Here is a 24,675-nt window from a genome sequence, read left to right on the forward strand (position 1 = left end):
TGATAGGCCTCACACACAGGTGTGGGGTGAAACAGCTGACCTCTGACCTGCTACGGTATAAGAGAAGCTCACTATGCTACCATACACAAAAATCTAAATTTAGGACAAGCAGTGATGAGCCTACATGTGACAGCTGCACTCTCTGCAGTGCACCTCTCAGCCACTGAGTGTGTGTGTGTGTGTGTGTGTGTGTGTCTCCTGGTCCTTGTAATCCTGGTGATGCAAGCTTGGGTTGCATCAGTGGTCTATGGGCGACATCTAGTGGATAGTTAGGGTAACTGCAGCAGTGGTGACAAAAAAGATACAGTCTGTCTATCTATCTGTCCGTCTATCTATCGTATATCTTTACAAATGACCAAATTGTAACTAGTATTTAAGTGGTAAACAGACATGCTGACCCCGAACAGCTGGGCCTACCTGAAGGGATCCTGTATGAGCTTAATTGTCCACTAGATGGCGGTGTTGCAGCGCAAGAGGAACGTGCCCTTGTAAGGCTGTATGGATGTGTACACAAGAGGATTGTGTTCATATTTTGTGTTTTAAATTTGACACGATGAGACAATGCCCCGAGGATTAGGACTAAATCAGATATCCATTCGTTAATGACCCGCCGATCATCAAATTGATTGAAACAACTAGCAAAAAGGCTCATGCACCACACAGAGCGTGTACCTAATTTTGTGACAGGTGAGTGGAGGTCCTCAGGGATTAGTCCTCTCCGTCGAAGATGTTAAGATACTTAACATTAGCTAGCTGGCTATAGGTCAAAATGTATTGAAATCTCCTGTCAAGAGAGCGAATGACATGTGAGCGGAAGACAGAGTGGACTTTGTGTGAAGCACCTCCAACGTCATGATATTGTCATTCCTGTTGAGTCGATCTTGGATTTATTCATCTGTTTTCTGCTTGCTGTTGTGTTTGTTCTGTCAGCTCCGCTGCTGACACGTCCGACGACTCCGAGCGAAACAAGAAAAACGCTCAAAAGTGGGAAAACATGAAGGTTGGTTCCAGCAAAGATCACATGTTATTATCTCTGGTGATAATTCCGCCTTTCTTGGTTGAGCTGGGGTTAGTGACATTGCTATAGAAATGACTATTTCAGCAATGTTATAGTTGATCCACCTGATGATTATTGTTAGAAAACATTGCTTCGCGTTCAAAAGTACAGTATTGTTATCTTTTATCGCCCGTTAGAGGGCGCCACTGTCACTGTCTATCGCTGTAATCACATATTGCGAGTGCGGTCCTAACTAAATACATACAAATGTGAAGTTATATATTTATCACCTTTTGTTTACTACATTATATGCTAAAATGAGTAACTAAGTCATGAAGTATCGTGAAAGAGAAAAAACATCTCAACTTTACATGGGGACAGAGGAACAACTAGCAAAATAGCGGCACAAACAGCACCCGGGCTGGACTGGTGTCCAATCCTAAGGCCGGAAGTTTTAGGCCACACATCATCATTAAAAAAACAAACAATAACATAACAGTACTCTATGCTTTCATATCAGGTTGAAACCAGCCAGGTTCTCCCCCTCTTCACCCAACAGTGGTTATTTTGCTAATGGTACAGTCATTGGTACTCCTGAAGTGGGTCTGTCACGTGCACGTCAATCAAACAGGAAGTGATAGTCACGTGAGAGTTAATGTGGATGTGCCCCGTGACTAGTAACTTGGGTGAAATCGTACCAAAAATCATAATGGAAACGGCTACACAGATCACTAACCACATTCACGCAGGAAGCTATAAAATCAAAGACAAAACAATGACAAAACAACTATTCACAATGTCATCTATTGAGTGCTAATATGTAATATCATGTATGTAGTGCTAATAGACAGTATATAACGCATCTGTTGACCAAACCTGTCAATCCCGTTTTACTGGATGCGCTAAAAGTGTTTTTTGCCTCCCAAGAGCCACTGGATTAAGTTCATAATCTACTCTCATACACACGGTGGAGTGTGTGTGTTTTTGTTGTCAGTGAATGAAGGTCAGTGTGTGATTTTAGCTGAGCCAGCAAAGCAGGTCAATGCAGTCATTATCCATTAATGGAGATTATTTGATCAGAAAATGGTTGTGTTTGGTCTCCATCTTCTGAGAGACGTCTGGAATGTATTGTGGCCGAATAAGGTGGTCATAATATTAGAAACAGCAGACATTCTCTACTTGTTTGTTTTTGTTGTTTTTCTCCATCACCTCTTCTTCGGTGGCCCACTATGAATCCACAAAGATGTCTAATTCGCTAAAAATCACTAGACAAATGCTGAAGACAGTTTTGGAAAGTTTCTGGCAGCTGTCTGTAAAACACACACCATGTGTCTCAATTGGTGGACATTCTTTCGGACTTCAATCTTTTAGTGCAAAGTGCATTCTTGAAGTGATTGATGCATGACTTGACCACGCCCTCTCTGCGTCACGTGCCTTATGCTAAACAAAGTGTCTTTCCTCACCAGCACTACTCCTCCACTCCACACTCCTCTGAATGTGAATTGCCGCCATCTTCGTTAAGGGAACCAGTCAAACTACCATACAATAAGGCAACCAGGATGTGGAGCAGCCTGGACTTCAAAATAAAGCAATTCGATTTTTTTTTATATGGGAGACAAGACATTTCTTTACATAAGTGTGTCAATAATTAGATTTTCAAGGAAGACGCATAGACAGTCACGTTAGTGCTATTGGAACATTAGCGCAAATTCGCTGTTTTCAACTTTATAAAAGATTTTCAGCAAGCTATGGTTCTCTCATTCACTTCTCGGCGAGTAAACAAACGATTTCATTGGCTCATTTAGAGTGACGTCACCGTGTTGGCTTATACGTAACCATCACAATTGAAGTAATTATGCCGCTGTGGTTGGTCCGCGAGCACGATTAAAAGTTATTATTATATTTTCCAATTCACTTTTAATTGTCAGCCATTTGGTGACTGTATTGGCTTCATACAGTACCTGCTTTTGAAATATGTAAAGAAATATACAGCAAACTAAGTTGCCATACTTTGAACTATGGAACCAGGAACAACTTAAACTATCACGAAATCATTCTGGACCCTTAACCAGCTATTGGGTAAGCACAGCATTTTATTGTTTTAAGTTATTTTACAGGAAGCGTCAGTGTAGTGTGAGTCTTATTTTGAAAAGCAAGAAACGGATACAGCGAATTCGGCCGTGCTGCTACCTTGTCGGTCCATGGCGACAGTGGATGACAGCTGAAGGTTCGTAAAGGTCCATGACGGTCGAGCCAGCTTGACGTAGTAACCTGGAGAGCCCCCTTTTCGCCTTTTACTGCTTTTGACACAGTTTCAAAGGACGTTAAAGGACTTTACGGTCGGATATTGACATTCTCCTGGCCTGGACTGCTCGAAGGCGACGAGCGAAGAGTCCGGATGTGCTTCTTGTTCTTGTTCCGCATGGCGTAGTCTCCTTCTTGTCCTCCTCGGAAGAACCTTATTCATGCTCGGGGGGTTTCTGCGGGCCCTCGGGTCGACGGTCCTCTCTCCAGAACCAACAGAACCTTGCAGTTAGTGCGGACTATCGGCGGACATGTTGGCCCAGTAGCGACGAGGTGGACCGCGTCTGGTTGCCTCGGTGTGGTGGACCTGCAACTTCTGACGTTTTTTTTTTTTGTTTTGTTTCAAACAAGGAAAGACGTAATTAGCTTCCCTTATATCAGCTTTGGGAGATTTGACAAGAGGACAGTAAGGAGAACATTTGTGTTGTTGTGTGGACAACCTGCAAGATGACGTCCTGCACCCCTGCAGATATGGTGAGCTTTAAATGTCTTTATTCCAACTCATTATGTACGGACTACATTACTAAAGACATGCAGCTATAAGTGAATATGGCCATTTCTACGTGGGAGTCTACATCTTATTATTGACTTACTAGTCACTTAGTGTGCACATCCCAACGTCATCTCACACAGAAATTCCTTCTTGGAAGTAAGATTCTTTCCACGAAATAACACGCCAACACTGAGAAACATTAATCAGCTCTTGGCTTGACTGAATTCCAGCAGAGTCAGTTATTACAGAGTGAGTTATTAAATATATTGATGCCATAGCGTGACACTTGAAATGTCTGAAGCATTGAAAAGTCAAGGAAGGCGTGGATGATGATTAACTTTTAATGCCACACAAATCAAAGGTGAGGCTATAAAGTCTTGTTGTGTGTGTGGTTGGCTTACTGTACTGCTCACAGCCACCAGGGAGCGTCTTTGCATGGAATCTGGGGATTGCTATGATAGGCTGTGATTCGTTAACTACCATTAAATCAATGATGTCATGGCATGGTTGTGTTAGGATTAATTTAGGTGTGGTCATGATACTGCTTATAGCCATTATGGGAGTGACTGAGGATTGCTATGATAGGTTGTGATCATTAAAATGTGTTGCAGCATTCACATACACCAGGGGTGTCCAGACTTTTTCCCCACAATGGGCCCATTTTGATACATTTTGTACATTAAAGATGCTAAAATGTAGGGTAATATATGCAGAAGAAAACATTATAGTTTTGTGTTATAGCCAACAAAGCAAATTGTTGTCATGGTTAATGCTAAATATCATTAATACTCACTTTATTTTTACAATATGCCGCCAGGCCGGATGTTGCAACCCCCTGACACCCAGCTTCTGGTGTCCTATAGTCATTTAGCATCCTTGGGCAGTGTGTCTAAGTGACCCACGGCTCATTTTTTATTCTAAATATTACAAATTTATAAAAAAAAAAACACACACAATGAAAATGTGTGAAAAGACCACAGAGCTGCAACATGCCCCTGTATCCTTCCCCTGTTTGATGCTCAACAGTAGGAAGTATTTTTTTTGTTGCAACTGTGACAACTGGCCTTTTGTGAGTGTTTGTGCTTGTGGTGCGTTCAAGTGCAGGAATGCCGTGTATTGTTGTGTCTTGGCCCTAAAACTAGCTAAACCAGTACTGTTTTTGATTCTGCCCACATTGAGGAACACATTCTTATCTGATGTGCTTATCTGTAATGTTTGTAACCAGTGTGTGTGCGTGTGTGACATTTAGTTAACCCCTGACGCTGCAGAAGCACAGCTGGTAGGAGGCGTTTGAGTGCACAGCAGCCCCTTTATGTCTCACACTGTGACCCGGCGGTGCATCAAGATTACCATACAATGTACTTAGCTATCATATTGTTTCTTATTTTCATTGTACACAAATGAGTGCTTTTTGGTCCCCTTCCATTGGGATACTATGCACAGTGGTAGGGTTACTAAAGGGGGCGCAGGTAGATGGGGTGCACTTGAATTGATTGTCCTGTCCTTACTCGCGTACCTAGTTATACTAGCATTTATGCTGACTGGACCACTCAGATGAAGGAGATGGACTGGAGAGTTCTGAAGTGTGGCGGCTTTTGTCACAGAAACCGACTCTCAGAACCCTCAGAACCCTTCTAGAACTCTCTGTCGTGGAGTCAGTCCCAGCTGCGCCTGTGTTCCTGCAAGTTGAGCTGATCATTGGAACAGCAGGTCCATTATGCAGACTGGGGTGTTGGGATAACGTGGAGAGGAAGCTAAGCGGCGAGCCGGCTACTATGCACATGCACATACGCACACACACACACACACACACACACACACACACACACACACACACACACACACACACACACACACACACACACACACACACACACACACACACAGGTCCAGTGTCTAAAGTGCCTAAAAATAGCATGGATTATGGCTATAATCACGAGAGCAGTGTGCCGTCTTATTTACTTAAATGCCACATGAATCCTTTACGACATTCATAGAAAGTCCATGTTATGTCATCAGCTCAATGTAGCATCTACTCGCCATTAGCTTTCAACATATTGTAGAAATGACACCAATTTAATATTAAGTGTGTACATATATTTGGACTGTGATATTTGGAGGGGTAGGATTTAATAAGCTTTGCTTCTTCCTACTCCTTTTGGACATATATGTAACTGTGAACTGATTATGTATGCACTCAATTGTAATCTGATGCATGTCCAAATGAAATAAAACCATTACCATATTTCAGTATGGAGCATTAGAACCGATTTCCCACACTGAACAAATTAAAAGTGTACAATCAGTGTTGCGATGCACCTCCTTGAGCCTGGGAAGTGTACGGAAGCGGATCTCCAGGTGGATGAAAACTGTGCTGGGCAGCCTTGCAGGGAGTCATGGCGCGCAAAAGTGCCAAGGAAAAGCCAGAGCTTGAAAACTCTCTTAGCCAATAAGTGTCTGTGCTTTACAAAATGTCTGCATCGTTGCGCTTAACTAAAAAAAAAAAAAAGTAAACCCAAATAATTTTTTTATTGGCATGCAGCTTAAATAGATTATTGATGAGATAAATTACTAGATAATACAGCAATTTGCTTTGTCACCAAAACTAAGTTTTTGTTCAGCTAGCTTAGCATATATTGGCCTATATTGGATTGCTTTTAGCATATTTAATGTAAAGTATGTATCAAAGAGACCCCTACCCTTTATTTAATTTTTTTTACATACAGTCATCCCTTGTTTGTCGTTAAGAAAGTAGGATTCAATATTAACACTAAGTGCAATATTTTTGTACTTAGAGCATAGAAAACCTGTATGACCCGTAAACCTGAAATAACACCCCTGTAGTCACCTTTACACTCATGTTATTCTTTGTTTACACCACATTGCTCGCCTGTTATGTGCAGGCTCCGGGATCACTGCAGGGACACAAGAGGCCATTAGCGAGCCAGTGAGCTAACTAGCCACCAATTTATGTACTGTATTCAACAGTTAAGAAAAGGTTTAAAACTGGGGGAAGATGGACAAAGCAGCTTACCACTTCCACACTGAATGGGAGGAGAACTAGTTTTCACTATATCATGTCAGACAGGCCATGGCTAACTCCATGCAGTGTGATGGTAATCTAATGTCATGTCTCAGATTACTTATCATTTATTAATTTTTGAAAAACTGCAGTATTGCAAGGACCTCGGGACCTCGGTATGTGGCCTTCGGTGGAAAAGGTTTTGACACCTCTGTCATTTTAGCGCACCCTGCTGGTTAGAATATGTGGGGAACAAGATTTATTTGTTTTGGGGCCTTTTCTCCTGTGTGTGGTTGACCTGAGATATGGATGGAACAACACTTGGAGAAGCTGTGTGGATGAGGAGGAGGAGAAGGAGGAGGAGGAGTTCATGTCATGTTCATGCCAAAAAGTTGTGGGTGAAATAATTTGGGTGCGAGTAGTAGGAGTACAAGAATTACACCTGCTTCTGGAGGATGAAGAATGTGTTCCAGAAGGACCTCTGGCAGACCTCACATGGGGTCAAAGTGGTTGCCATGGCAACTACCGGCCCCTTGAATCCAAAAACTGGATGCCTGTGTGTGCACAGTAGTATCTCTTCTATCTAGGAGATAACCATCTTGATAATATCTTGGTTAGCTACATGGCTAACATGCCCCCTCAGGACACACGTGACCTCCAGTGCAAGGTCAAATGTAAGGCATGTGAGAATGGGAACGGGAGGGGCTCAGCGACACTTCATCTCCAGCAGATCCAGTATGTAAGTGACACATGTTTGGACAGGGAAAAGTGAAATGAACCCAATAGAACTATGACAGCACACACTGGGTGGAGCTCTGTGTGTGCGTGTTTGTGTTCGTGTGTCTCCAACGTGAGCATGACATCATCTCAGCCCGGCCCAGGAGTTCATATACTGTACAGTTGTGAATGTGGAGGTGTTTTGATGATGATGATGATGATGATGATGTTGAGCCAAAGATTAGTTGTGCGTGTGTGATCATTCAGCGGTATTGATGAGCATGCTCCCATAGAAAGATTCTTATCATCCATTGATTACATAACTCTTTGTGGACATGCGCATGTGTGTGTATGTATGTGTGATGTCCATGAGTAATGACTTCCTGCTGTTCCTACCAGTTCTCCTGCTGTCACTTTGCAGGGCCAGAACCAGCTCTGTGTGGGTCTTTCCAAGCCATTACAGGTGGGGGTGTTATTAGCATCAGCTAGGTCTGTTCTTCTTAGTGCCAGTTTGTGTCAGTGCCAGCTCTCTTGTGTCATCACAGATCTCTGTGGCTCCATTTATATGTGGTGCTTTTGAAGTTGACGTTGTTGGTGGGTCAGTTTGTAAATGAACCAGGTTGTTGAGGTGGCTGGGTTAGCATAGCATGCTATTGCGGCTGTGCGTGTGCTACTCGGGCTGTTTGAGTGTGTTTATACTAAGTTGAGTTTTCGGGCTTGTTAATGTAAGCGAGCATTTTAGGATACCTGCTGATGTCATGCAAGTTCTGAGTGAAATAAAGAAGAGGCACATTTGTTCTTGTTTGTTTGTCACCTCATCTCACTTAGCAAGGTGAGAGACATTCTCAACACACACACAAAACACAATGTCTCTTTGTGTGAACGTAATAAAGTGATTGGAATTGCATCTCTTGAATCTCTTCCTTAACCACAAGCACAGGCAGTAGAGTTTCTTGAGGATTTTGTTGCAACCTCTCATTAGAAAGGTTACATTGTCCACTGATGTAGTCAATGAATGGAATAAAAGTGTTTTTGTATTTTATTCACTACCACAAGCTCACACTCTGTAGTGGTAAAATAACTGTAAAAAGTAAAATATTGATTTGTAAGATTTAAAAGGAGAAAAAATAGAATCTCGTTAGAATCTCTGCTTGGACATTACTGTGTGGAGTTTGCATGTTCCTGTGCGTGGGTTTTCTCTGGGTACTCCCGTTTCCTCCCGCATTCCAAAAACATGCTAGGTTATTTGGCGACTCCGAATTGTCCGTAGGTATGAATGTGAGTGTGAATGGCTGTTTGCCTATATGTGCCCTGTGATTGGCTGGCCACCAGTCCAGGGTGTACCCCGCATCTCACCCAAAGTCAGCTGGGATAGGCTCCAGCACCCCCGCGAACCTCGTGAGGATAAGCGGTAGAATATGAATGAATGAATATACCCCCTAGTGACGATAAGCGGCATAGAGAATAGATGGATGGATGGCGCCCTAAACAACATTGGCAGCAAAGGATGTTCACTATGGATGATTGTACTTGCATTTACAGTAGCACTCAAATATTTGGACATACTTTCTCACCACTACTGCATAAATGAGGTGTGTCTAAACCTTTTGACTGGTAGTGAATATTCTAATCACCCAGCATCTTTGCTACTGGGTGTATGCATGCGTACATGTGTACTTCTCGCATTCTGTCTTATGCCATCTGGTAAATTCCAGCACAGAGGACATTTTCACTTGCCTGCAGTGTGTACGCGCAGGCGTGCGTGTCCTCCAGACACACTTACATGTGGACACAATGTCTCCCACGCACACACGTCATCACATGAGCAGCATCCTCCTTTTGTGTGAAGGAGAAAAGAAAAAGGGACGCGACTGCTGTCTTGGGGCTGCGCTTCCTCCCCACTCATCTTCCTCACGTGTTTGTCCTTTAAATGTCCTACTGGACCCAACGTGTGGTGCCAGAGGACTACTGGATCCCAGCATGTGCCCTGATTCCACCTGAAAACTTTTCAGCAATTAATGCGGACTTCAGTTTGAGTTGACTCTTGTAGTTGTCCGTATGTGATGTCACCATTTTTACATGCGTAGACATACAGTAAGTACATAAACATCAGATGTATAAAAACATTCCACAGTATTAGTTTGGTCTGGACTCAAGATCTCAGCATATATTCAACCTGACACTTTTCACGATGTCATCATTCTTTTATTTCAAATAGATCATGTTTTATTGAGTGTATACTACTAATGTACCTTTGTTACGTGATATGCTGTGTTTGTGTGTAATGTACCACGTTTACCTCATATTCAATGCTAACCCCTACATGCAGAAAACTGAAAGTGATGGTGCAACCATGTTAATTAGCAAGGAACCACAGAGAAAGCCGCTTATAGACGGGCTGATAGACGGGCGACGGAGCTGACTTCCGGTTCCTGTTTCCACGCATTAGCAAGCTAGTAGGCTGCAACAAGGACGGTTTGTGATAAAAATACACTAAGAGCACAGTTGGACTCATATCTGTCATGATAATGAAATCAATTATTACACACATTCATACCTATATGGACAATTTACAATACATATTTTTTTGGAATGTGTGAGGAAACTGGAGTACAATTTCCACTGTGCTTGTGATGTAATGTACCATACGTACATTATATTTTTATTTAAATGACCTCTAATGTATAATATGCATTATATTTAATGTACTTTTAATGTATTATATTTACATTATAAGTAATGGACCTCTCATGTACGATACATATTTAATGTACTTTTAATGTATTTACATCATGTTCAATTACACATGATGAAGGCTTGATTGACATCCAAGGTCTTATATTGGATTATGCTGTATTAGGTTGTGTAGGTGTACCTAATAAATTGGCAGCTGAGTGTATTTTGGCCCCCAAAAAGCAGGAAACAGACTAAAAGGTCAGCTGAGCTAATCCTGCCTGCAGGCCGTCACCTCTCTGCAGACACTTCCTTGAAAAGAAGATGAGGAAGGCAGGGAAAGGCCTCCTGTGAGGGCACAAGGGGGAGGAGCTTCTAATTGGTGTGGAGCAGGAATTCACACTGTGATGGAAGATTGTGTGTGTGTGTGTGGTCCTGAAGGACACCGTCTAGACATGTGCAGGCCCACTAGAGGGGAATCGATTGGAGCGTTTCGAAGCCATTTCATGTCCTTCAAGTGTTGTCTCAGCACCGCTACCAGTGTCCAAGTGGACACGACACCTCTCCGCACTAATTATACATCACACAAGGAGGAGGAGCTGCACCTTCACGCATCTTTATCCTGTTACTATTGTTCAACACACGCTGGGACCCTACTGTTGGGTCTGTTGTACCTAAAGGGACTGAGCTGCACATAGTGTGGCGTCTTGATGGGTGGATGTAGCATGCTTACTTCCAAAAAGAAAATGTCCTCCATGCTTGTCTTATTATCTCAAGATTTAAAGATCCAGCTGTTAAAGGTCTCAGTGCGAGAATGTTGTGGAGCCTGATGGTCCCAGTAGAGATGAGGACATGTGGAGCCTCGCCTAGCTGCGCTCCGACAAGGGGAGGGATGGAAGCTTCTCAGGTCTAAACTGTTTCAGATGCTGTCAGTAAATATTCGTGCACTGCTCATCCCCCCACCTCCTCCTTTCGTGGAAAAGCAGATGCTGGGCCCGTAGACAAAATCTGCAAGGAAAGAATTGAATGCATGTCACAGTTGCCCTTCATGTTACTGTCCTGATGTCAACTCAGTTGTTCATGAGCCAAAATGTCAGACTGTGTTGGCCGCGTGAAGGATACCTGCATCAACACTCACACTGTTTGATGATTCAAGGCTTGTCTTTGTGTCCTTAGTGAGGAGGAGGAAGTGATGAAGAGCGAGGGCGCCGAGCCGTCAGGTTGCGTCAGGATGGTGGGATCAGCCCCTGACAGGAAGGACAGACGGGGAGAATTGTCATAGCGTCCATGTCAATATTTACACTGTGTTGATGCAATCAGTTGATGCGGTGTCTCAGCTGGTGCACTTCTGTACTTGCAGTGTACCGTGCAGTAGTGGATTTGGATAACACTACGCTGTCAAAATTAAAGTAAACGGCGTACACAGCGCAGTCGTCCCTCGCCACTGTGTGGTACCAATATCTATCAGGGGTTTAAAAAAATATATGAATAAATCATGCTGTGTTGTCAACTATTAGTTAAAAAATATGCATATTGAAGCTAATTTAATGTATTTTTACCTCACAACAGGCACAATAATTCCTAATAAAAACACGGGCTACTGTTGCGGCCTTAACTCACGGCATGCTGAAACTCAACTCTGAATCCCTGATGTCACTTCATGTCCGCCTGCCATTCAGCTCCCCTGGGAACACATTTATTGCAACACGCACAAAACTCATGTCTTAAATGCCTTATTGTCGATTATTAGGTCTATTATATTGTGTAGTACAAGAGTAGAGGGAACTATAGGGGTGTTATTTCAGGTCTAGACTGCTCTAATAATGTTTAAAATCACATTCAGAAGGTCATAAAGTTTTTCTACATGCTAACTATGGAAATATTCCATTTGGAAATAAGTAATCCTGCCTCACAGAAATTCTCTTATCACAGAACCAATAAACTGCCATAAACAAGGGTTTACTGTATATACTTATTAACGTGTACTGACGGAAGTATTCCATTCTTTATGCCTAAACTGGCTCCTGTAACCAGGAAGAAAGGGGAATGTTGTCCAGAATCATTGTCAATGCGTAAATTATATATGTTTGTGAACATTACCCTTAGTACACTTCAGTAAGTACACTGTGTACACTGTGTGCTTAGTTCTACCAGAAGTTATAATTGGATATTTACCCATTTTCTTCCTGTTCACCCCCTTTGGCTGCATAGCCGGCGATTTGATAAGCGGTGTTACCCTGCCTGCATCCATTGAGACCGATACATGAAGTGAATGGAGTTAGGTTCCCCAGGCTGGTGAAGTTAGCATGTTTGTTGTCATGTGCTGCACTCTGACTGCTCACATGTTGACACATTGCTTTCTCGATCACAATCATGACTTTATTTTGTGACACTTAGTTGTTAGCTAAGTTAGCTGTTTAGCTCTGAGCTACAGGTTGTGCTGAATTTCACTTTTTCCACTCGTTTTTCCTTTTTTGGGTGTTTTTGTGTGTACTGATGACTGTGGAGTGCTTGATGTTTTCTTCAAGCATGTAGTATAAAAGTATGAGCTGTCTCACTCTGTGCAAAGAACGCTGACATGAACCACAGCAGTCGTAAAAGGAAGTCATTAGCTCCTTGGGCCACAGGAAGTCATCAGGGCGGCTCTGAGAGGCAAACTGATAAAGGTCTAAGGTGCACACTCTCCCAGGCTAGATCCTCCCGTTAATGCTTAATAGAGTCCAGCAGGAAGACGGCCCCTCCACGCTCGCTTTGTGCCGAAACAAGAGATTACAGGAAATCCACTTGGAATTGATCCGAGGCCAGCGGTGTAAGAGGAGGCCTTGCGAGGAGCGAAGATCAATATTATCTTTCCGTTTCACGCCAACGGAACTTTTGCTTGGTGACGCGAGTCTGCAGGAACGTCAGCTGTATGTTTGTTCCTCAGGAACCACAGAGCACGTCACACCATGTGACCTTTGTGTGCATCTGTCATTGTGCACCTGCATATCTGTCAATATGTTGTCGCTCCAGCAACAGTAAAAGCAACAATTGTGTTTTACTGCTGAGTTGTGTCCTGCTTTGTAATTGTATCATAACTTTGTGTATACGCTCTTTACTGACCTTGCATTGAATTAACCCTTCACTCTTCACCTCTAGAAAGTGTGTCCATTGTAGTGTGGTATCTTGTAGTTGCCGCTGAGTACCCAGCATGCCTTATGGGCAAAATAACAGTTAAAATGAAGTTTGCGCTTTGTCAGTGTTACCCTCATAGAATGGTTGTGTGTTAACTTATTTCTTGGTTGTCACCATTTGTCACCACGTTCTTCAAGCTAGCGCCAAATGTAAAATAATAAATAAAAGCAAATTATTCTGTGGTGGTCCAAAATGAATTGTGGCAAGCTGCCACAAATAAATAAATGTATGCGAAACACTGGAAAGTGTAATGGTAATAAAGTTAGGGATGTCCGATATTGTGGGGGGCACGGCAGTAGAGTGGTTAGCGCGCAGACCTCACAGCTTGGAGACCAGGGTTCAATTCCACCCTCGGCCATCTCTGTGTGGAGTTTGCATGTTCTCCACGTGCATGCGTGGGTTTTCTCCGGGTACTCCGGTTTCCTCCCACATTCCAAAAACATGCTAGGTTAATTGGCAACTTTGTCCATAGGTATGAATGTGAGTGTGAATGGTTGTTTGTCTATATGTGCCCTGTGATTGGCTGGCCACCAGTACAGGGTGTACCCCGCCTCTCGCCCAAAGACAGCTGGGATAGGCTCCAGCACCCCCGCGACCCTCGTGAGGAAAAGCGGCAGAAAATGAATGAATGAATGTCCGATATTGCCTTTTTTGCTGAAAACCGATATGCCACTCAATTTCCGTTACCGATATGAGCCGATATTGATATTTGTAACATGAGATATCTCCTGTGGTGGAATTAACACTCAAATATCGGTTTTCATGATCGGGCATGCGATACCAATATCAACCGATATCACATTTTTTGCTGATCTCGGGCCGATAATTAATGGACATCCCTAATTGTCTGTCAAGCTGATTCAGATCACTTCCTGCTTCCCAAGACACTGTTATTTTACAATGTATCTTCATTTGTGCACACCTGCAGGTCAGAATGATTCAAACATAGTTGAATCTGACAAACTGTACCTGTCGATTTGTCCTTAACCAAATATCACAACATAGAAAATGAATGAATAAAACAAAATAGTACAAATTGTGGCCTGGAGCCATTTGTTGGCTGATTGGGGGGGGGGGGTGATGGAGGGTGCAGTGATGGGAGCAGCACCTTTGTGGCGCAGGCGCTTTTGGGGCACCGTTGTGGTGCTGCTGGCCTTTTGGTTTTTGTTGGTTTTTGCAGAACGTTTGGTGCTACTAACGTGCAAGGTCCCACACAATCGATGCCATGATTGTTTACAGTATGTGTTTACAGCATGTCACACGTTGGAGAAAAGGATTTGTTCATGCTACAGCATCGTTCTTTTAAATGATTGGTAAGGTTCTCACATCATAATATCTGTCTGATCCCCAAGACTTTAGCTAATGTTCTTCTGGTTCTGTGGACATGTAGCATGTTTTATTGATCCATGCGTCATATAACAGTTACAAAAGCAACACAAAAGCAACCCCCACTGGTCTGGCCATTTTTAAAAGGTTAATTCATGGCAGCAAAGCTCTTATTCTTATTTTCCACGTCTTGTACATTTGATTATCAATGTGGTTGGACTGTGCAATAGTGTACAATAATAGTTTATCTCACTGCGGGCTGTTGCTAATAAAAAAAAAAAAATACAAGCACAATAAAAGAACATTTAACTAACTGTTAAAAGTCGACATTATTATCTTTGTAGAAGCAGATTATTTGAAGGCCCAAGTAGATGAGCATCTAATCGCATGGCGTGAATAGAGCAACGGTGCGTGAAGCTCAGAAAGAGACGGTGAGGCTGCAACTGAAAAAGTGCCCCAGGACGTGTTTCTCCTATCAGTCTGCAGCTATTACATAACCTCTGTTTGTATAAATGTGTGTGGGTGTGTGTGAGGGACGCTCATTATGTATTCTGTTAGCTGACGACGACGACAAGGTTGACATAAATGTGACAGTACTCGTAGTCTTACTGACTCTCCTCCATCGCTGCTCTCTCAGTGCTGAGTTGTTTTGGTTAGGAATGTTAGCCACTCATGCGAGTTGCTTTTGCGCTTGTTCGGCGTTCATTCTGGGCTGCAACTGCAAGAAAAGCAAAGCGCAGCATCTTCTTTTATTCATAAGCCATCAACAACTCATTGAGCAACAGTGAATTGTGAATGCAACAACCCCACCAAACAAAGCGGTGCAGTGACATGGACTCGCACTCAAAGAAGACTCCAGCGTCACCATACGCTAACTCATCTGCATTGATTCACTTCTTTTTACACTTGTGTGACACCCTCAGAATGATTATATACGACTTAAAACTGTACACCATAATGGTATGTTTTTTTGGTATGTTTAGTCACCCCTCGTTTATTTAGTTCATCCCTCGGTTAAGTGGTTCCAGACTAGACTGCCATAACTGAATTTCCACGAAGTATGATTCAATATTAATGAATGGGATGTAGTTAGTGTATGGAGAACCTGTTTGTCTTTCTAAATATGATTATTGCCATTATTAGACATGAAATAGCACCCTTATAGACACCTTCACACTCCTATTATTTGTTTATACTACCACACAACTGTGCAGGCAACGGGATCACTGTTTGTAGCATATAGCAAGGTACTGAGCTAACAAGTTCCCTACAATTTATTTGTTCTAAAGACAAAGAAAGAAGCCAAATTGTACCACTTCCACACAGAATGGGAGGAAAAGTTTCTTCACTCTCATGTTGGACATGCCATGGCTATGACTACTGCCATGCCTAGATACCATGACGACTAAGGTGATGTCATCTCTCAGTGTAACATTACCAATGCCGGATCACTGTTGGTAGCATATAGCAAGGTACTGAGCTAACTAGTTGCCTCCAATTTATTTGTTCTAAAGACAAAGAAAGAAGCCAAATTGTACCACTTCCACACAGAATGGGAGGAAAAGTTTCTTCACTGTCATGTTGGCCATGCCATGGCTATGACTACTGCCATGCCTAGATGCCATGACGACTAAGGTGATGTCATCTCTCAGTGTAACATTACTGATGCCGAGTGACCAGAATGCTACATATAACTTGTCTTTCAACATTTGTTTTACTAATAATAGGCCACAAAACAGCGATCATTTATTAATTTCCAAAAAATGCAATGGAGTAAGGGATTGATGTTCAAACCGCAAAGATTTTAAAAGAAAATTCACTTTTTTGGAAATCCACAATTCTTACATGAAACATGACCCCATATCCTTCCTTTTTCTGTGACAAACAGCTAGCATGTGGGAGCTAACGCTGTAGGTAACGGGACGCACCTGTTCCAATTATAAAGCCCAAAAAAAACTTTCCAAAAAACACTGTGACATTGTTATTTGAACAGCGAACACGAAGAATTATTTTTCTGGTGTAGTGACACAGCACCTCACGCCACTACCTAGAGGTAGCGACAATGTTCCTTGGCACTATTGCTAGCCATGACCGACTCTAACTCTATAACTAATACGACTCAATGTGCACTTGGCGGGAACTCGGCATGCGTCTGTACTGCATCCAATGCGACGTACTGGAGAATCAGATTCCTAATGCATGTACCGTTACCCCCCCACCTGTACACTTAATGAAGGAAATATGCTGAGCAGGTTTGACATAACTTCTGCTGCTGTTTGGTCCAGCGAGTTGTTGTCGGCACGCTGTTGTGCTTGTGTGTGCTGGTGGCATCCGATGGTTTTCACATGTCCGCATAAAGACGTTCTCTGCATGTTGCATCAGCGCCCTGAGCTGCCATGACATCATCATCAGCGCGCATGTTAGCATGCGTGAGTAAGCAGTCCATAGCCGCCGGCCTGCAGACACACACATGTTCGGGTTGTGTGTGTTTGTGTTCATGCATGAATGCACGAGGCTGCTGTGCTCGCTTCCTGCCAGTGGTGTGGGGTGGAAGCGAGATGCCTGCAGCTTCTCTACATGGAGATAGCATGGGGGGACGGAGCAGCCCTTATTTGTTGTTGGAACATGTGAATCCCATTTATCTTGCATCCAGGCCAGATCCTAATACATGCTGCTTGCTTGTAGCAGACTATCTCCATGCTTCTCATTTGCAGCCTGTGCTTTGCCTCACTCCCTTTGATTGACAGGTAAAAGGGAGGGAAGAAGATAAGGGTGAGTCAAGAGGATGAGGTGGCGGTCCACGGATGGCGCAGATAGGCAACCTGATGTGACAGGAGGGTATCACCTGAAGTCACCACTAAGGCATTACTGGCCGTTGCCATGGAAACCAGAATTCCCATTTCCTCGCTTAGAATTGAGATCATGATTCAATGTGATGATTTTGTGCACAGTTACTGTATATACTGAATATACAAATGGCCTTTCTCCGCCCTTCTTAATTAGGGGAGGGGGGGGGGGGGGGTCCCAGAAGTAGACTGAAAATAACCCATCCAATCATAACACGACATGCTCGCTCACACCCTTTTTTTTATAATTAATGCGGTCGATTCTCTCCTGAGCTCCTAATATCATGTCATGAGGTGTGCACTGCTAAGCTGCAACCAGCAGGGGCGCTGTTGTGTGCCTTTCAACATCCTTGAATATGCATTCATTCATTTTCTACCGCTTTTCCTATCCCAGCTGTCCCTGGACTGGTGGCCAGCCAATCACAGGGCACATATAGACAAACAACCATTCACACTCACATTCATATCTATGGACAATTTGGAGTCACCAATTAACCTAGCATGTTTTTGGAATGTGGGAGGAAACCGGAGTACCCGGAGAAAACCCACGCATGCACAGGGAGAACATGCAAACTCCACACAGAGATGGTGGAATTGAACTTGGGTCTCCTAGCTGTGAGGCCTGCGTGCTAACCACTCACCGCCGTGCCGCATCCTTGAATATATGATGGAAATATAGCAGAGGGGTCACGTCCAGTACAATGCAGGAAGCAGCTGTTTGTGGTGCGATGACGGGCTCATTGTGTGACTTTGATGATGACAACATTGAGGCATGGAGGTGACGAGAGAAAGACACACACGCACGCACAGATGGTAGTCAATGGCTCCTGATGGTCCGGCTTCCCGTTTCCGATTCCTAACACGACTTCCTGAGACGACGTGACGTACTGATGTGATATTTGTCTCTCACAGATTAACCTGCGGCTGATCCTGGTCAGCGGGAAGACGAAAGAATTCCTTTTTTCTCCCAACGACTCGGCGGCAGACATCGCCAAGCACGTTTATGACAACTGGCCAATGGGTGAGTGATGGCCGCCATTCACTTGAATGTGTGCTGCTTTTTTCACTCACGTCACACACACACACACACACAATGGATGGCCACTCCGAGTCTCTGTGTGGGAGGATACACAGATTTTTGTGTTTGAGTCTAAAATGTCTTAAAAACACTAGTCCAACCTCTGATTCATCCATCCATTGATTAAAACATGTGTCCCAACACTTTTGTCCATACATATGCCTACATATAGTACTGACCTGGGGGTGAAATACTTTGTATATACAGTATATCCATAAGATGATATTGATGTAGTTGACATATTCAAGAGTCCAATCATGTGTGATGTTCTAGACTGGGAGGAGGAGCAGGTCAGCAGTCCCAACATCCTGAGGCTCATCTACCAGGGACGCTTCCTGCACGGCAACGTGACGCTAGGAGGTGACTGACACACACACACACACACACACACACACACGGAAAGTTCTTTGGCTGTTTCATGTTTTCCTGAGCAGCAGCAGAACAGAAGAAGCTTAGTGCTCAGCACAAGCTGCCTTTGACAGGCACAGGAAGTGGAGGAAAAAGAAGGCAGGAGACGTGGAGGGAGCGAGTCGGGACAGGGTTGGGAGTGGGGGGAGTGGGTTATTCACACACTTCCTTTCTGCCTTTTAGTGCTTAAAGAGGTCAGAGGTGGTGCCCAACCGGCCTCCACTCTTCCATCCTAAATGCCTCATGGTGGTCTTTTTCAAAGGAAGGACGATGCTAACGACCAAGACAGCCGTGATGCTCTCTCCTTGGAAACACTTGATGACGTATTTTCACTCTCTTGCAGCACTCAAGCTGCCTCTGGGGAAGACCACCGTCATGCACTTAGTCGCCAGAGAGACGCTGCCCGAGCCCAACTCTCAAGGTAATGCACGCCGCCACTGCCTGCCGCCATCTTGTTCCCACACTGCAGAGGTGTACGCTCCAGTGTTCAAACCAGGGGGGAAATCATGTTTCTTATTAGCAACCCTCCTCCACCATCCTGATGGTTTACACACAAGTAAAAGGTCATATTAGTCATATATAGGGCATCACATCCATAAAAGGCATCATATTTTACAATTATGTTCATACATGGGGTCCTGGCTTGATGGCATCCATGTTGTGGTGTTTAGTGGTGACAGGCCGTGGAAGAATGTGCTCAATTTTAGCTGCACTTGTCTTAATTGCTCATCTGTCGTGACCATATTAATGATGTATGTCCATAAAAGGCATCATATTACAGTGTACATATGTACATAGAGAACATATTAGTGATGCATGTCCACATGAGGCATCTTTATATTCATCACATTTATGCCTGGGGGTTGGGAACCTTTTTGGTTAGCCACATGTGTATTGTAGCCAAATGTATTTCTGTGGCGGCCATGTATTATTTTTTTAACACTGGATACAACAAAATTTGTTCATTTTTAAACACGACTAGATATGTATCTGATGTATTCTTTATAATAATGTTGCTATACTGATGCTAACCATCAATACCACCATAATAATACAATAGCATTAATAACCCCATATTATGGTAGAATATGCATGGTTGGCAGGGTACACCCTGGACTGGTCGAAGACAGCTGGGATAGGCTCCAGCACGCCCGTGAGGATAAGCGCTAGAAAATGAATGAATGAATGAATGAATGGTTGGATTAAAACATGTGAGAATGATAGTTAGAACCTTATTTTTAACACTGTGACATCTACTGTATGAAGTTTTACTTTCAAATGTCAGCGGGAACAAAGATGCCGTCATCAAAAGGATCAGGTTCCCTCCCTGCCAAAGTATTAGTGGTTTATGTTCATAGAAGGCGTCATATTAGTAATTTATCTATTTATAGAACATGATGGTGGTGATTTCTGTTCATAAAAGGTGTCATATTGGTGATGTGTGTCCATTTAAGACATCATATTAGTGATATATGTATGTATAGAACATAGTTTTAGCAATTTATGGTCATAAAATGTATCATATTAGTGATTTATGTATGTATAGAACATAGTATTAGCAATGTATGGTCATCAAAAGTGTCATATTAGTGATTTATGTATGTATAGAACATGGTATTAGCAATTTATGGTCATAAAAGGTATCATTTTAGTGATTTATGTATGTATAGAACATCATATTAGCAATTAATGGTCATAAAAGGTGTCATTAGTGATTTATGTATGTATAGAACATAGTATTGGCAATTCATGTTCATAAAAGGTGTCATTAGTGATTTATGTATGTTTAGAACATAGTATTAGCAATTTGTGTTCATGAAAGGTGTCATATTAGTGATATGTGTCCATTTAAGGCGTCATATTAGTGATTTGTGTATGTATAGAACATGGTATTAGCAATTCATGTTCATAAAAGGCGTCATATTAGTGATGAATGTCCATTAAAAGGCATCTATAGACCGTAGTATTGGCAATTCATGTTCATAAAAGGTGTCATATTAGTGATTTATGTATGTATAGAACATAGTATTAGCAATTTATGGTCATAAAAGGTGTCATATTAGTGATTTATGTATGTATAGAACATAGTATTAGCAATTTATGGTCATAAAAGGTATCATTTTAGTGATTTATGTATGTATAGAACATCATATTAGCAATTAATGGTCATAAAAGGTGTCATTAGTGATTTATGTATGTATAGAACATAGTATTGGCAATTCATGTTCATAAAAGGTGTCATTAGTGATTTATGTATGTTTAGAACATAGTATTAGAAATTTGTGTTCATGAAAGGTGTCATATTAGTGATATGTGTCCATGTAAGGCGTCATATTAGTGATTTATGTATGTATAGAACATGGTATTAGCAATTCATGTTCATAAAAGGCGTCATATTAGTGATGAATGTCCATTAAAAGGCATCTATAGACCGTAGTATTGGCAATTCATGTTCATAAAAGGTGTCATATTAGTGATTTATGTATGTATAGAACATAGTATTAGCAATTTATGGTCATAAAAGGTGTCATATTAGTGATTTATGTATGTATAGAACATAGTATTAGCAATTTATGGTCATAAAAGGTATCATTTTAGTGATTTATGTATGTATAGAACATCATATTAGCAATTAATGGTCATAAAAGGTGTCATTAGTGATTTATGTATGTATAGAACATAGTATTGGCAATTCATGTTCATAAAAGGTGTCATTAGTGATTTATGTATGTTTAGAACATAGTATTAGAAATTTGTGTTCATGAAAGGTGTCATATTAGTGATATGTGTCCATGTAAGGCGTCATATTAGTGATTTATGTATGTATAGAACATGGTATTAGCAATTCATGTTCATAAAAGGCGTCATATTAGTGATGAATGTCCATTAAAAGGCATCTATAGACCGTAGTATTAGCTGTGCATGTCCATAAAAGCATCATATTGGTGATTTATGTATTTATAGAACATAGGATTAGTGATGTATGTTTAAAAACAATGTATTTTATGTTTGTGTCTTCAGGTCAGAGGAACAGAGAGAAGACGGGAGAGAGTAACTGCTGTGTCATTCTGTGAATAAACACCTTCTGGCCCCGCCCCCCTCCGCCCTGCTGTCAAGGCCCGCCCACACGGTCCCTCCTGGCCATTCATGTTTGGCAGACAGTGAGCTCGTCGTCCACCTGTCCTGGGCGCTGTCCTCACTGCGCACAACACACACACCCACACATAAACTGCATTTCTTGTTCTTTTCTCAACACTTTAAGCCTTCTAACACACACACACACACACACACACACACACACTGACGCTGTAGCCAATTATCACATTGTAACTGGCTGTTAGCCTGTTGTCATAGCAACGATGCCTTTGTTTTCAGTCTTTGAGCTCACACTTCTAACCACTGATTAGATGCCAACACACTTACACACACGTGTCACAAAGGCCCCCGAGCTGCCATTTTGCAGGTAAACAAAGTGACAAGCCTGCAGCGTTTGTGACAGTTGTTCGATGACCCCCCCCCCCCTCCCCTCCTGAGGTAGAAGAGACACTCTCAGTGTTGGATATGAAAATGGGCCTTCCGTGTTCCTTCCTGTCTTCATTCTTTCAGTCCAATTTTCTAATGATGATGATGATGATGATGAATTGATGACGTCCTCCTCAATACAAGCATGTGCTCCTTCTGCATATTGTCTGACATGCATCGAAAAGTTTCATTTCATATTCCCCCCCCCCCAGGGAAGCGACATCCAGTGTATTGGACATGATGTGGAAGCTTCTAGATCTTGCTAGCCACTGTGTGTATTTGTATGTATTTGTATGTATGTACAGAATGTGTGTGTATGTATGTACATTACCAGGCAAAGGTTTGGAGTGCATCCCTTGTCATTCAACAGCATGACGGAGTGTGTGTAAACGTTTGACTGGTACTGTAAGTATGTCTATATATGTATATATACAGTATGTATGTGTGTGTGTGGACTGTACGCATGTAGCGTGATTAGCTGATTGACTTCCGTGTGCTCTTATTGCTACGTGACTCTTAATCCACCACGATTGTGTACTGCAATCACATCTGTACAAACACAAACAACATTTGAAGCCAAGTGTAAATAGCACTAAAGAATCCCATCCCTTCCCCGCCCCCAACACCTGTAAACTAAATAAAGCTTGTTCAAGTGCGTGTTGCGTCCTTTTTGCTAACAATGGCGTGACTTGACGGCGGTCTGCCGGGAAACAATCATGTGACCACAACGGGCACATTTCAACACGACGGAAAGTCCAACTCCTTTCAGAAGAAATGTGTTGCGACATTTCTCTTACAGGAGCGTGTGGTGTTGAACATTTAGGAACAAACGGACGACATACGTTATATGTGGTTTTAATGATTTTTACAGCTCTCTCGATAGTAGCCGACAAAGTGATGCTTTACTCTCCACTTGGCTGGGATGAAGTAATTAAAAAGAAAATAGCGTAATAATAGAGTAATAGTGTCTGAATAGACCTCATGTACACGTTATATGGCAACACTGCAACATGTCAAGACATGTTTTAAGTTCCAATTTGTCAAGAAGCCGCTCACCTTTTTGCTCGTGCTGCCATCTTGCGGCGAAACCCGGTCACAGCAATGCGATCGCTAACAGCAGACGGGTAGGGGTTTCTATCAAACACTGCTGCCATCTTCTGGTGAGAATCTGCAACTGCAACCACAAGACCTGTCGAAAAGTTTTCATTTTTGCCGTTGTACAAATATTTCAACGTTCTTGTGTGTGTTTGCTTATATTATGACTTTATGACTATTATTTTATTCTCCTAAAACCTACTTTAAAAATCACATTTGTAAATTGCAATGATACACAAAATACACAGTTCGGTTCGAACGTTTCAAATGCATCTTGTTAGAGTTCATGCTAAATTTTGTACAACATTATCAATATGAATGGAGTGAGGACGAACTAAAAAACCTCAACTCTGTGTTTTCGCATGTTCGGCTATATAAACATATGAATTTCTGTGATGGGACCATTTTAAAACGCCGACCGTGTTTGTAGCTCTGCTAAATTAGCTTGCTAAATTAGCATGATATGCTATGAATCGCACCATTCGCAAGGCACCCGAGCCGACTGGATGGTTGCTAGTGACCCGACAGCGACCCCTGTATAGAAGGGTTCGGTACTGATACACGTATTGTTGCACCCCTACTTTATTGTTCTAAAATCATAACTTTTTTTCTCTTATTCCCGTAATGGTTTTACTTTATTCTGGTAATATTTTAACTTTTTCTCTACCTAATTTTCCAAAAGATTGCAACATTGCTTGTTTAGTTTCTTAGAATATTATGACTTTAAAATTTGACTTTTTTCATTAAGCATTGTGCATCTTTCTCAGTCTCATTATTATGATTTTATTCTCATATAGAAAATGTATGAATTAATAATTTCATTTTTTTTAATTCTCTTTTTTCAGATTTTTCTGTAGTTGATGTACAAATATGTCATCTTGTAATTATTTTTGCATTATTCCCACTTCATTCTCCTAATATTTAGACTTTATTCTGATACATTGCTGCTCCTTTTTACAATGTTGCTGTTTTTTATGTACAAATATTTCAACATTCATTCATTCATTTTCTACCGCTTTT

The 24,675-nt window shown here is 42.1% G+C and overlaps 1 protein-coding gene across 3 annotated transcripts; it reads left to right on the forward strand.

The window, feature by feature from the left end:
- The first annotated feature begins 554 nt into the window (after positions 1-554).
- On the forward strand, positions 555-23,215 carry ubl3a (ubiquitin-like 3a). Of its 3 annotated transcripts, XM_058087678.1 has the most exons (6): positions 555-687; positions 931-1,000; positions 18,465-18,573; positions 18,904-18,990; positions 19,382-19,459; positions 22,060-23,215. In XM_058087678.1, exons 2-6 carry the CDS (start codon positions 995-997, stop codon positions 22,110-22,112), a joined length of 333 nt encoding a protein of 110 aa, XP_057943661.1. In that variant the 5' UTR covers positions 555-687; positions 931-994; the 3' UTR covers positions 22,113-23,215. The 3 variants fall into 3 exon arrangements, with proteins under 3 accessions (XP_057943661.1, XP_057943660.1, XP_057943659.1); XM_058087677.1 differs by lacking the exon at positions 555-687 and having other exon boundaries at positions 847-1,000; XM_058087676.1 differs by lacking the exons at positions 555-687; positions 931-1,000 and adding an exon at positions 3,164-3,775.
- The last annotated feature ends 1,460 nt before the right edge of the window (positions 23,216-24,675 follow it).

This window comes from Doryrhamphus excisus, chromosome 11 (assembly GCF_030265055.1).
Source record: "Doryrhamphus excisus isolate RoL2022-K1 chromosome 11, RoL_Dexc_1.0, whole genome shotgun sequence".
In the NCBI taxonomy this organism is placed as follows: Eukaryota; Metazoa; Chordata; class Actinopteri; order Syngnathiformes; family Syngnathidae; genus Doryrhamphus; species Doryrhamphus excisus.

What these genes read in the sequence shown, in the direction of transcription:
- ubl3a (XM_058087676.1), top strand. Translation starts at nt 3,749, where the DNA reads ATGACGTCCTGCACCCCTGCAGATATG. An exon ending in TTATGACAACTGGCCAATGG is followed by an intron (nt 18,574 to 18,903) that starts GTGAGTGATGGC and finishes GTGATGTTCTAG; the next exon opens with ACTGGGAGGAGGAGCAGGTC. An exon ending in GCCCGAGCCCAACTCTCAAG is followed by an intron (nt 19,460 to 22,059) that starts GTAATGCACGCC and finishes TTGTGTCTTCAG; the next exon opens with GTCAGAGGAACAGAGAGAAG.